Here is a 13920-nt window from a genome sequence, read left to right on the forward strand (position 1 = left end):
TCTCCCTGTTTCCCCTCCCCAAGCTTGTAGCTTCTTTTTCTTGTTCCTAGTGTTCTGAAATTTTACAATGATGTGCCTTGATGTAGGTTTATTTTAATTAATAATACCAGGCACTGCTGGGCCCTTTTAGTTTGAAATGTCTCTCTTTTAGACCCTTTAAAGAAAATACATTGTCTTCTCCTGGGGTGGGGGAAGGTCAGTTGCCCAAATATGCAGACTTGGGAATATCTGGCAATTTTTTCTTAAGTAGAATTACAACTAGTCTTATTTTTAGCTTTTCTTTTACCCTCCTTTCCAGAGATTTATGGCTCTGCTAATTCCTGTGGTTTTTGATGAGAAGAGGTAGTTCAGTTCAGTTCAGCTCAGTCACTCAGTTGTGTCCGATTCTTTGCGACCCCATGAACTGAAGCCCTCCAGTTTTCCCTGTCCATCACCAACTCCTGGAGCTTACTCAAACTCATGTCCATTGAGTCGTTGATGCCATCCAACCACCTCATCCTCTATCGTCCCCTTTTCCTCCTGCCTTCAATCTTTCCCAGCATCAGAGTCTTTTCCAGTGAGTCAGTTCTTCACATCAAGTGGCCAAAGTATTGAAGCTTCAGCTTCAGCATCAGTCCTTCCAATGAATATTCAGGACTGATTTCCTTTAGGATTGACTGGTTTGACCTTTTTGCAGTCCAAAGGGATTCTCAAGAATCTTCTCCAACACTGCAGTTCAAAAGCATCAATTCTTTGGCGCTCAGCTTTCTTTATGGTCCAACTCTCACATCGACATCAGGCTTCCCTGGTGGCTCAGAGGGTAAAGCATCTGCCTGCAATGCAGAAGACGTGGGTTCAATCCCTGGGTCGGGAAGATGCCCTGGAGAAGGAAATGGCAACTCACTCTAGTATTCTTGCCTGGAGAATCTCACAGATGGAGGAACCTCGTAGGCTACAGTCCACAGGGTCGCAAGGAGTCAGACATGACTGAAGGTCTTCACTTTCCTTTTCTCACATCCATACATGACTACTGGAAAAAACATAGCTTTGACTCGATGGACCTTTGTCAGCAAAGTAATGTCTCTGCTTTTTAATATGCTCTCTAGGTTTGTTGTAGCTTTTCTTCCAAGGAGCAAGTGTCTTTTAATTTCATGGCTGCACTCACCATCTGAAGAGATTTTGGAGCCCAAGAAAATAAAGTCTGTCACTGTTTCCATTGTTTCCCCATCTATTTGCCATGAAGTGATGGGATGGCATGCCTTGATCTTCGTGTTTTGAATGTTGAGTTTTAAGCCAGCTTTTTCACTCTCGTCAAGAGGCTCTTTAGTTCCTCCTCACTTTCATCTGCATGTCTGAGGTTATTGATATTTCTCCTGGCAATCTTGATTCCAGCTTGAACTTCATCCAGCCCAGCATTTTGCATGATGTACTCTGCATATAAGTTAAACAAGCAGGGTGACAATATACAGCCTCGATGTACTCCTTTCCCAATTTTGAACCAGTCCATTGTTCCATGTCCAGTTCTAACTGTTGCTTCTTGACCTGCATACAGGTTTCTCAGGAGGCAGGTAAGGTGGTCTGGTATTCCCATCTCTTGAAGAATTTGTAGGGAGAAGATAAATTTGATACACATCGAGTTGCTCTTGGCTTCTGTATTGCAGCCTTAGGTTTCAGCTTTCTCTCATCTGATAAGTCAGTTACCTCTTGAATTTCTTTTTTGTACCTTCCAGTATTCATCTCTCATTCCTTTTGTCCTTTTAAAATTATTCCCTATCCCTTAAAATCTTCTTACTCTAATTTTAGTGGAGTTTTAGGAAGTTAAAGTGGGTCCAACAATCAGCAAATGGCCTTGCTTTCCATTCATAGATAAAATTTCTAGTGACATCTACCTCTGGGTAGCTTATTTACACCTTCCCCCTCTCTTTATTCTGAGTCTGATTTTTTTGACAAACCTTACTGAGGTCAGATTTAATTATGTTCTGAATCTCATCATTTCCTGTGGCTTTTAATCATAAACTGTGATATCTTTTTTTTCCCCCTGTATCTCTTAGTAGATAGCATAGTGTTTGGCCCACAGTAAAAGTTTTTGTATTTTTAAACTTTGTTTTGGACATTCCTTTTGTCTCTTGGACAAAAAAAAAGAATCTTTTCATTCATTGTACTATTCACTTACCTTGAGAATGTTTTAAAATGCACAAGGTGTATTTGGTTGTCATTGTATCGGGAGCATGCAATTGGAACATAATGAGCAGAGATCAGAGATGCTTCACACCCCTTGATAGGTGGAATAGTCCTGCCCCGTAAACCCTTGTCCCACTGGGAATGCCAATAGTCAGTCCTAAGAACCATTGCTGGATGCTTTTCAGGGAAGCCTGCCTCTGCCTTGAGATGGTACTTGCCCACAACCCTCTCAGATGGTGTCTGTATTCATTCTTACCCTTCAGGCAGTGAGACTAGAAGTATGGGCATTTCTTCTTGATCCTCACTGCTGCTTTCTAACCACTGCCTTCCTCACTCCCTGCACCCCGAGCCCTGCCCTCCAAAACAAAAATCCCAGTCCAGTTTGAATTTCATGCTGTATTTGTTTTAGAAGGAACCCATCTCACTCATATAAGTACTTTATGTTTCAAATTTTCACATGTCACAATCAGTGTGCATGGTTAATAATCTGTATGATTGTATTATAAATACAATAAGATTATTTCTCATTTAATAAATACACGGTTTATATGCATTCGTTTTCCATCCAGTTGACTGATAAATTAAAAGTGCAGGCTTCAGGGCACCCAATGCTGGTGCTCTGTGATAACCTGGAGGGATAGGGTGGGGAGGGAGGTGAGGGAGGGTTCAGGATGGAGGGGACAGTTTACCTATGGCCGATTTATACTGATGTATGGCAAAAACCATCACAATATTGTAAAGTAATTTTCCTCCAATTAAAATAAGTAAATAAAAAATTTAAATGTAGCCTTAGTTTTGTATAGTGAGTATAGTTGTTACTAATTTTGCTTTTCACTATTAGAATACTTTTGAAATGCCTTCTGCCTCTATAAGGCCATAAATATTAAACAAATACCAAACACTAAGCAAGCATCATTAAACATTCTGTGAGAGTTGTTTGTTTAAAATGCAAAGATAAGAAGTACATTGACATCATGAAACTTGTGTTATCAGAATGTGATTAATTATAATTCTATGTGAAATATATAGCTGTGTCTAAATATTATATCCTTAAAATTGAATTGTAATTTTTAATGGGCTATCTTATAGAAGTGTGACTAGTGTCAGGATAATGAATATTTCATGTGTTTGTACGTATGTGTATTTAATATATATATATATATATTTTTTTTACTATTTCATCTTATCTTTAATTTGGTCTTTATTAATAAGCATATATTGTAGATATAATTCCTATTTGTGTAACTATTATTTGGCCATCAGGAAAGCAATGCATGCTACTTTATTTAACACAAATCCTCTCTCTCTCTTTTTAAAATTCTGCAAAACCAAATAAAATAGCATTTAAAATTAGGATTACTGTAACCTACAAGACCCTGTATTTCAATAGCAATCTGAATATTACTGTTGAAAGAAATTTATAAATAATATATTATATACTGTGTTTTGCATAAAGCATTGACTTGCATTACTAAGCATTATCATTGTGTCATTTTGGTTTTTAGGTTGTGGAAAATGCCCTTAAAGTGAACCCAGTATTAGGCCCGCAAATGTTTCACCCAATTCTACCCTGTATTTTCAGAGGTATTATAGAAGGGGAGGTAAGATTTTTCTTAAGCTTCTAATGTTAATACTAGATTCTAGGGTTCTATTTTACTTATTTTCCTTATTCTTTGGAAAATGACTTCTTATTCATTGTTAGATATAAAAAGGACTTACTGTTTGATTATTTTAAAATAAATTACTCAATTTCAGGGTGTTTATACAGCTTTGCTATTTCTGTCTGTATATAGCAAAGTATGAATTTCCTTTGCTGTCTCATGTCTTTCACTCGTATGCATGTGTGTTCATATACAAACATGTTAAGCATAGGAATGGGAAAAATAGTGCTAGTTTTGTTACATACAGAATATATGAAAACACTGGTTTTCTTGTAATTCGAGCTCTTTAATAGACTCTAAATATGTATGTTAGGAGCTTTTAAAATAATACGAATGTGTAAGTATGCCATTGATAAGTATTCTTTCTTTGTTCCTCTCTTTATTATATATATACATATATAATCCATATAAATATGTGCATAATACATATATATTACCTTGTGGGACACATATATTTAGTAAGTTAGTTAGAACTCGACAATATTGGCAGTTCATTCTAAAGAAGCAGTATAAAGAAGAATATTATTTCATATCCCTGTTGACTGTTACTTTATCAATGATTGTTTATTATTGTTTATACTTGTACCATAACACAGTTTTAAATGTGCTGTATTTTAATTGCCCAGAGGTATCCTGTAGTAATGTCAACATATCTCGGAGTTATGGGTCGAATCCTGCTACAAAACACTAGTTTTTTTTCTTCACTTCTTAATGAGATGGCACATAAATTTAATCAAGAGGTAAGAATCTGTGTACTTAAATTGAAGAAAATCTTTATCCTTATCCAAATAAAGTTTGGAAAAAATATGGTGAAATAATGAGTCTATAAAAAAAACCTTGAAAGTATTTAAACTTTATTTATTTATTGCCTGAATAAAATTTTATTATTATGTTCAAGAATACAAAATGAAGTCGTACATAGTTGAATCGTTCATGGAATTACTTTCAACAAGCATGATCTTGAAATAAGTATTTTTGTTATTTTAAATCTTTAATAACCTGTGCTGTACGATAATTTGGGAAAAAGAAGAAAGAGGAATCTGTGAGAGGCAGTTGAAACTTAAATTTTGTTCTCTCTCAAAATAGACAATGTTATTCTACTTAAATATAGGATAGAATTTTATTTATGGTTGTAGTTTTTGTTAACTCATACATAAAATGAAATAGGAATACTTTACATACAATCATGTGCTACCTTTGTTTCATTTCTTTAATGAACTTGTTTTTAATGTCATGCAATGTTTCTATCATCATTACTGTAGGAAATGACCTTTTCAGCAGAAGTTTATTAAAAACATACTAAACTGAAACCAATCACCTGAGTAAGTTTGGGATAGGTTCTTCAATGAGTTGGTTACTTGAGACTGCATACATTATAGTAAAATATGGTTTTTATGTCTTAAGTGATTAATCTGTTAAGGTTTATAAAAAGTAGAAGGTAGACTGTACTTGACTGATATTTCCAGAATGGAGGGGCAATTTGTGAAAAATTTAGGATTGTGGCTGAAACAGATATTACCATTTCCACTTTTAATGAAAATCCAGAGTAAGGAAGTACAAATTGTAGAATGTATGTTAGTTTTTACAGAATTAGACTAACCTAATTAGAGAACCTAGACTTAATTTTGATGAATAGACAGGAGAGATTTTTCATTACCTTCATTAGATTTAGCTGTGAGGGAATAATGTTAAAAGTTTAAAGGATGTATTCAGTTGAGTTCAGCAAAATTTGTTGAGTGAGCTTAGTAATAACAATACATTTATAAATTTTATGTATTAATTTAAATCCTCATAACAACCCAATGAGATAATAATATTTTTATATCTATCTCACACCTGAGAAAGTTGAGACTTGGAGAGATTTAGTGACTTGGTCAAGTTTGCAAAGCTAGTAAGTGATGGAATTGATATGCACACCCTGGTTACCTCACTTTATCTCAGTGAACACATTCTGCTGCCTCCTGTACATCCTGAAATAGGCACTTCTCCACTGTATACTGGAGACACTTGTTTTGACAAGCTTGCTTTTTAAAGGGAGAGAGTACTTAACAGGCCATTTTGTAATGTTGTTATAAGTCCTATGTTAGAATTATGTCCAGTATGCTGTGGGAAGTGAAAAGTTACTGTTTTTTTTTTTTTTTCCTTGTGGTAAGATATACATAGCATAAAATTTACCATCTTACCTATTTTCAAGTATGCAGGTGAGTGGTATTAAACATAGTAATGTACAATCTTCACCACCATCCATCTCTATAACTCTTTCAGACTTACAAAACTTGAACCTCTGTACTCATTAAACAATAACTTCTCATTACCCTCTCCCTGTAGCCCCTGGAAACACCATGCTACTTTTTATGTCTATGACTTTTGACTGCTCTACATTCCTCATATAGGTGGAATCATACAGTATTTGTCTTTTTGTGACTAACATATCACTTAGCATGATATTCTGAATGTTCATGTTGTGTGCGTGCTTAGTCATGTCTGACTCTTTGTGACCCCATGGACTGTAGCCTGCCAGGCTCCTCTGTTTGTGGGATTCTCCAGGCAAGAATACTGGAGTGGGTTGCCATTTCCTTCTCCAGGGGTCTGAATGTTCATAGTATTGTAGAATATGTCGGAATTTCCTTTCTTTTTAAGACTGAATAATATTCCATGGTGTGTGTGTGTGTGTGTGTGTGTGTGTGTGTGTGTGTATAATGTTATTATAAGATAATGGCTATTCTTCCCTGTGCTATTTTGATTACTAAAGCTTTGTAATGCATGTTGAAATTCAAAAGTGTGAGTCCTGTGGCTTTTTTCATCTTTTTGGAGATGATTTTGTCTATTCAGGATCCTTTGAGATTCTCGATGAACTTTAGGATGGCTTTTTCTATTTATGCAAAGAAAAAATGTCATTGAGATTTTGATAGAGATTGCATTAAAACTGTAGATTGCTTTGAATAGCTGTTTTTCAGTCACGCAGTCTTGCCCGACTATTCGCGACTCAATGGACTACAGCATACCAAGCTTCCCTGTCCTTCACTGTCTCTTGGAGTTTGATCAGACTCATGTCCTTTGAGTCAGTGATGCCATCCAACCATCTTGTCCTCTGATGCCCCCTTCTCCTACCTTCAATCTTTCCCAGCATCAGGGTCTTTTCCAATGAGTCGGCTCTTTGCATCAGGTGGCCAATGTATTTGAGCTTCAACTTCAGCATCAGTCCTTTCAGTGAATATTCAGGACTGATTTCCTTTAGGATTGACTGGTGTGATCTCCTTGTAGTCCAAGGAACTCTCAAGAGTCTTCTCTAATACCACAGTTCAAAAGCATCAATTTGTTGGCATTCAGCTTTCTTTATGATCCAACTCTCACATCCATACATGACTACTGGGAAAACCATAGCTTTGACTAGAGGGACCTTTGTTGACAAAGTAATCTCTCTGCTTCTTAATATGCTGTCTAGGTTTGTTGTAGCTTTTTTCTAAGGAGCAAACGTCTTTTTATTTCATGGCTGCAGTCACCATCCACAGTGATTTTGGAGCCCAAGAAAATAAAATCTGCCACTGTTTCCATTATCTGTCTGCCATGAAGTGATGGACAAGAGGCCATGATCTTCGTGTTTTGAATGTCGAGTTTTAAGCCAGCTTTTTCACTCTCCTCAAGAGGCTCTTTAGTTCCTCCTCACTTTCATCTGCATGTCTGAGGTTATTGATATTTCTCCTGGCTATCTTGATTCCAGCTTGAGCTTCATCCAGCCCAGCATTTTGCATGATGTACTCTGCATATAAGTTAAACAAGCAGGGTGACAATATACAGCCTCGATGTACTCCTTTCCCAATTTTGAACCAGTCCGTTGTTCCATGTCTGGCCTAACTGTTGCTTCTTGACTTGCATATGGGTTTCTCAGGAAGCAAGTAAGGTGGTCTGGTATTCCCATCTCTTTAAGAATTTTCCAATTTGTTGTGACCTACACAGTCAAAGGCTTTAGCTTAGTCAATGAAGCAGAAGTAGATGTTTTTCTGGAATTCTCTTGCTTTTTGTATGATCCAGTAGATGTATTGACATCTTAATATTGTCTTGCAATCCATGAATATGGGATATGTTTTTATTTATTAATGTCTTAATAAGAAGTGTTTAGTATTTTTTGTTATATGTCTTTCACCTCGTTGGTTAAGTTAATCCCTAAGCATTTTATTCTTTTTGATGATAATATAAATGGAGTTGTTTTTGTACTTTCTTTTTTAGTTTGTTCATTGCTTATGTATAGAAATGCAACTGAATTTTGTTTGTTGACTTTATATTTTGCTACTTTGCTGAATTTATATATTCTCACAGTTTTTTTGGTGACATCTTTGGGACTTGCTATATATAAGAACATATCATTCACAAACATAATAATTTTGCTTCTTCCTTTCCAGTTTTGATGCCTTTTATTTCTTTTGCTTGTCTAATTGTTCTCGCTAGACCTTCCAATACTGTTTTGAATAGAAGTGGTAAAATTTGGCATCCTTGCCTTGTCCTGGCAAAATAGAAATAATGACCTGTGGCAGGTGCTAGTGCTGCTTCAACCTGTGGAGAGTATGAAGGATTGGGGAGATGTCATAGGGTCAGACTTATTTCTGTCACTGTAGCAAGAGCACTGGCTTTTCATGGAACACTTATTTGTTTCACTTCTCAATGTGAAGAAAAAATGTTTTTCAAAAGAATTGGCCAAAAATTGTCAAGCCATCGTGTTTGAGTCTAGAGACTATGAATGAAAGAGAAGGAAATATTGCTGTAGTTCAAATGGCTACTGTTGACTGTGAGCACAGTCTTAAAGGACATCAGAATTAAATAGGACTAGGAAAATGAGTTCCAGTAAATCAGCCAGCTTTGAAAAAGCAAAGATTTTGCAGAAGGGTTTGTCTCTTCTAAACATTTGAAAACAGTTGTCAGATAGTAGAGAAAACCAAGTTAATTATGAGTGATTTTATATTTTTAGAAAAGAAGTTGGGTTCATTGTAAAAGCCACTGTTAGAACAGTGCACCTGCTTAGTCCTTCTCTAAGCATTTGCTAATCAAAGTCTTTCAGGGTCGTTTTCTATCGTGAATGAAGAACACTTTTTATACGAAAACCTAATTCAGTTTAGAGCCTAGAGTATTGAAGAATGGTGCTTTTGCTGTAGGGAAATTTGCTAGAAAATGACAGTATTTGTAGGCCCCTTTTCTCTTTAGAATTCCTTTTTCTTCCAAGCGATAGCATCTTGCTTCTTGTAAACATGTGTTGTGGAATTCAGGATTGGGGGAAGGGCTTTGGGGATTATGGTTTTTCACCACTCAGCATCTTGGTTTTCATTTTGATCATTTGATTTTAATTTGTTTCTCACCTTGTCTTCCCCCTGTTTTTGATGCCTTGAGTTGAAACTTTTCAGAATTTATTTTTGCAAATACTGAATCTTTGTACTCCTGTAGGAGTGGGGATGGTGATCTGGAAGGTTCTAAGGGTTCCTTATGCAGATTCTCAGCTAGTTTTCCTATTTTGAGCTCTATGCCTCTGTCTTCTTTGTGGCCTGATAATTGCAAGATTCTGAGAAACAAGTCTGTTTGCATTAGACTATTATTCCCCTGGCAGGTAGTTTGTTTCCAGGCTTTTTTGTTCTGCTAAGTCACTTACTAAGCACTCTTTCATCCACTTGCCGTCTTCTAACCATCTTTACCAATTGTAGTTTCTTCTCTTTTATAGACCCTGTGAGGTTATTTGTTTTCTTTTTGTATTTATTTGCTCTCATTTTAGGGGAGTTTCAGAGGGAGTGAGCAAATGTTCAATGCTAAACTAAAATTGTTTTCACAATGTCAGTATGCTTCTAGGGTAAATAACTTTTTTTTAAAGATTCAGTAAGTTGTTTGTAGCTGAATAATTCGAATAATATCTGTTTGCCTTTCTGCAAAACTAAGACTGAACTATACCTTAAGTATTTCTTTGTTTTCTAGAAACATTATCATCTTACTCTTCCTGGCAATACCCTTTAATTTAGACTTTGTAAATTTTGGGGGAGGAGTGAAACATTTTGATAACATACTTCAATTCTACAAATTTTTCATCTTAAGGAGATGACTTTCTTCAATACCTGCCACTTAGGTTATTTTCCCCTTAATCTGTTTTAAGTGTTTGACTTGAAATAGCACATATGTTACTGATACTGGAGAGATTGAAGGTATCCACGAGATGAATGATGTTTCATGAAATCTTATGTAAAAATGACATTTTATTGCTTGAATAGCAGCTGAAGATAACATTTGGAGAGAGAAAAAAAGATCGCTATTTGCATAAACATTTTATTCTGTTCTACAGGGAATATAATTATATAAAACTACTTAATTCTTACAGAAAGCATAACTCATATTCTTTAAAGTTATAAAAGTGATAGAACCAGTCAGAAATAAAATTTTTTGTTTCTACAATGGCTATTTATTTAATAGTGGTATCTTTAGCATGACCTGCCAGGGTAGATTTGGGCATATATTATCAAGGTAGAGAAATCTCATCATCTTTTTATTATGCTGCTTAAAGTGAAAGTGAAGTCGCTCAGTTGTGTCCGACTCTTTGCGACCCCATGGACTGCAGCCTACCAGGCACCTCCGTCCATGGGATTTTCCAGGCAAGAGTACTGGAGTGGGGTGTCATCGCCTTCTCCAAATCTGTGTGACTGGAAGAAAATCAGTCCGTTTGCTCTGTAATTTCTTTTTTTTTTTTGGTTTTGAAGAGAAATAGGTTTTGAAAACACTCTGCTGTTGTTTCCAGTCAAGAAATTGTTTCAGTATACTATTGGCCTAACATAAAAGCGGACTGCATTGCTTATGCAAACGTATTAAGCAGTTAAAATATTTAAAACGTACCTAGATTTGACTGTACATTGTCTTCCTTCAGAGATTAAATTGATTCCCTAGTTAACAGTGCTGCTGCTGCTACTAAGTTGCGTCAGTTGTGTCCAACTCTGTGCGACCCCATAGACGGCAGCCCACCAGGCTCTCATCTGCTGCTTAAGAAATACTTTAATTTTAGAAATTAATAGTTCTCTGAAATACTGCAGAATTTTTTTGCTTCATGATTCACTATAACTGGTCATCAACATTTGTTACAATTGTTTTATTTCTGTTTTTGTTATGTGCTGTTGTTACTTTTATAATAGAGCAAATAAATGTAAATTATAAATAGCATTAGACCATAGAGATGTCTGTCTCTGCTGATTACATCTTCATTTCAACCACGTTACTCTAGCTTTAGTTGTATATATTACATTTTAGTAACTTGATTCTTTTGTATGGCTATGCTTTGTTTTTAAAATCTTGCTTACTTGATATTAATTGCAGTAAAACTGTAAAGCATCTGAGCCATTTGTTTCCAAATTAAGTGAACATTGAAGATACATGGTATAAATCAGCAGTTACTAGATTGTATTGTTTCATGGTGCCCTTAATGTGTTAGTAACATTTTCATAATGCCTCTAGAGTAAATATCTAACTGTTCTTTTGATTACATAATCCAAACAACTTAATTTGTATTCATGTCCTTATAACTTCGTATCTATTGAAAATTATACACAAAAATCGAGATGGGAATACCAGACCATCTGACCTGTCTATTGAGAAACCTGTATGCAGGTCAGGAAGCAACAGTTAGAAATGGACATGGAACAACAGACTGGTTCCAAATAGGAAAAGGAGTACGTCAAGGCTCTATATTGTCACCCTGCTTATTTAACTTACATGCAGAGTACATCATGAGAAACGCTGGGCTGGAAGAAACACAAGCTGGAATCAAGATTGCCAGGAGAAATATCAATAACCTCAGATATGCAGATGACACCAGCCTTATGGCAGAAAGTGAAGAAGAACTAAAGAGCCTCTTGATGAAAGTGAAAGAGGAGAGTGAAAAATTTGGCTTAAAGCTCAACGTTCAGAAAACTAAGATCATGGCATCTGGTCCCATCACTTCATGGGAAATAGATGGGGAAACAGTGGAAACAGTGTCAGACTTTATTTTTTTGGGCTCCAAAATCACTGCTGATGGTGATTGCAGCCATGAAATTAAAAGACACTTACTCCTTGGAAGGAAGGTTATGGCCAACCTAGATAGCATATTTAAAAGCAGAGACATTACTTTGCCAACAAAAGTCCGTCTAGTCAAGGCTATGATTTTTCCAGTGGTCATGTATGGATGTGAGAGTTGGACTATAAAGAAAGCTGAGCACCGAAGAATTGATGCTTTTGAACTGTGGTGTTGGAGAAGACTCTTGAGAGTCCCTTGGACTGCAAGGAGATCCAATCAATCCATCCTAAAAGAGATCAGTCTTGGGTGTTCATTGGAGGGACTGGTGTTGACGCTGAAACTCCAATAGTTTGGCCGCCTCATGCGAAGAGTTGACTCATTGGAAAAGACCCTAATGCTGGGTAGGATTGGGGGCAGGAGGAGAAGGGGACAACAGGATGAGATGGTTGGATGGCATCACCGACTCGATGGACATGGGTTTGGGTAGACTCCGGGAGTTGGCGATGGACAGAGAGGCCTGGCGTGCTGCAGTGCATGGGGTCGCAAAGAGTCGGACACGACTGAGCGGCTCAACTGAACTGAAATAGCCACAGTTACTGATTAGTGGAATATGAATGGCCATTGGGCACTACCAAGATTCTTAAATGTTAGCTCCAGGTTGAACACCTCCACTTTCATCTTCTGTTCTACCTTGACTTTTTGGTAGTACTGTGCAAAGATAGGAAGTCATCAAAAGGAATGTAATGTTAAAACTGGGAACTATATTGAACTAGTAGTTCTTGCAGTATCTGACAGATGTCACTGTGTTTCTCTGAATAATTTTAAATACTTTGTGAGTTCACTGTGGCATCTTAGGACACAGCACACAGTTTGGGGAGCTCAAGTATAAATGATTGTGTTGAACTAGTAAGTGTTCACTTGACTGTTTATTATCTTTTAAACTGTGTTGGAAAAAAATGTATTGAAGCGTGTCTTGGAAAAAATGTAGAAGCACAAAAGTAGGAAAGTATGGGAACTCAAGGTTGATCTTATGTTACTAAAATCTGTGAAGTACAGATTTTGGTATTAAATGTACTTTTTAAAAGGTGTGAGAAGTGAACAAATGTTTATAAGCAAACCTGAGACTCACTTCCAATCTACAGGATGAGTATACTTGGTCGTGTTTTATTACATAGATTCTACCTATGCATTAGTTAGGGTGCTTCAGAAAAACAGAGCCAGTTCTGTGTGTATGTAGAAAGAGAGATTGGGAGAATAGACACACATACAGGTGCACACACATGAGGAGCGGACATGGATATTAAAGGAATTGGCTCATATGATTGAGTGCAGGGACTAGCAATTTCTAATTTTATAGGGCAGGCTGAAAATAAAAACTCAGGCAGGATTTCTGTGTTGCATTCTTGAGACCGGGTTTCTTCTATTTATAGGAAACCTTAGTTTTTTCTTAAGGCTTTCATCTGATTGAATGACACTGTACTCACATTATTTAGGGTAATCTACTTAATGTCAGCTCGTTGCAAATGTTAATCATATCTGCAAAATACTTCATGGCAGCATCTAGACTAGCATTTGACCAAACAAGTGGACCCTTAGCCTAGATGAGTTGAATAAGTCTATTTGACACTCAATTTATTGGCTCTCAAGATTAATTAGATTCCTTTTCTGATTTTGCTCATTTTATTTTTCTCCAGCTCACAGCTTGCCCCACATTCTTGTGTTCCAATTCTGTGGTTTGTTGGAATTGTACTTTAACCTTTTTTATGAGATTTTTGGCTTTAACAGTACTTATAAGTAAAGAGTATTTCAAGTATTTTGAGATGCCTCCTGGTCTTTTTTTCAGATGGACCAGCTTTTGGGAAATATGATTGAAATGTGGGTTGATCGCATGGACAATATTACCCAGCCTGAAAGAAGAAAACTTTCAGCTTTGGCTTTGCTTTCTCTTCTGCCATCTGATAATAGGTGAGGAAATGTTTACTTAAAATTTGTTTTGTTAAAGCATCAAAATATTAGCACTCTTTTGGCTATTGGTATTGCTGGGGAGTGCTGGGGAGTGCTGTTTTATGCATATGTATGCTAATTTTG

General features: G+C 36.4%; 1 protein-coding gene across 13 annotated transcripts in view; it reads left to right on the top strand.

Moving 5' to 3' along the window:
• IPO11 (importin 11) overlaps positions 1 to 13920 on the top strand; it is a 201432-nt gene that overhangs the window by 128895 nt on the left and 58617 nt on the right. For all 13 annotated transcript variants that reach the window (XM_081519785.1, XM_081519783.1, XM_081519784.1 and 10 more), the window contains 3 exons: positions 3666 to 3761; positions 4448 to 4561; positions 13676 to 13797. In XM_081519785.1, coding sequence (XP_081375911.1) covers positions 3666 to 3761; positions 4448 to 4561; positions 13676 to 13797 — 332 coding nt within the window. The remainder of the gene's footprint in view (positions 1 to 3665; positions 3762 to 4447; positions 4562 to 13675; positions 13798 to 13920) is intronic.

This window comes from Giraffa tippelskirchi, chromosome 8 (genome assembly GCF_054371585.1).
Source record: "Giraffa tippelskirchi isolate mGirTip1 chromosome 8, T2T-mGirTip1v1.2.pri, whole genome shotgun sequence".
NCBI lineage: Eukaryota > Metazoa > Chordata > Mammalia > Artiodactyla > Giraffidae > Giraffa > Giraffa tippelskirchi.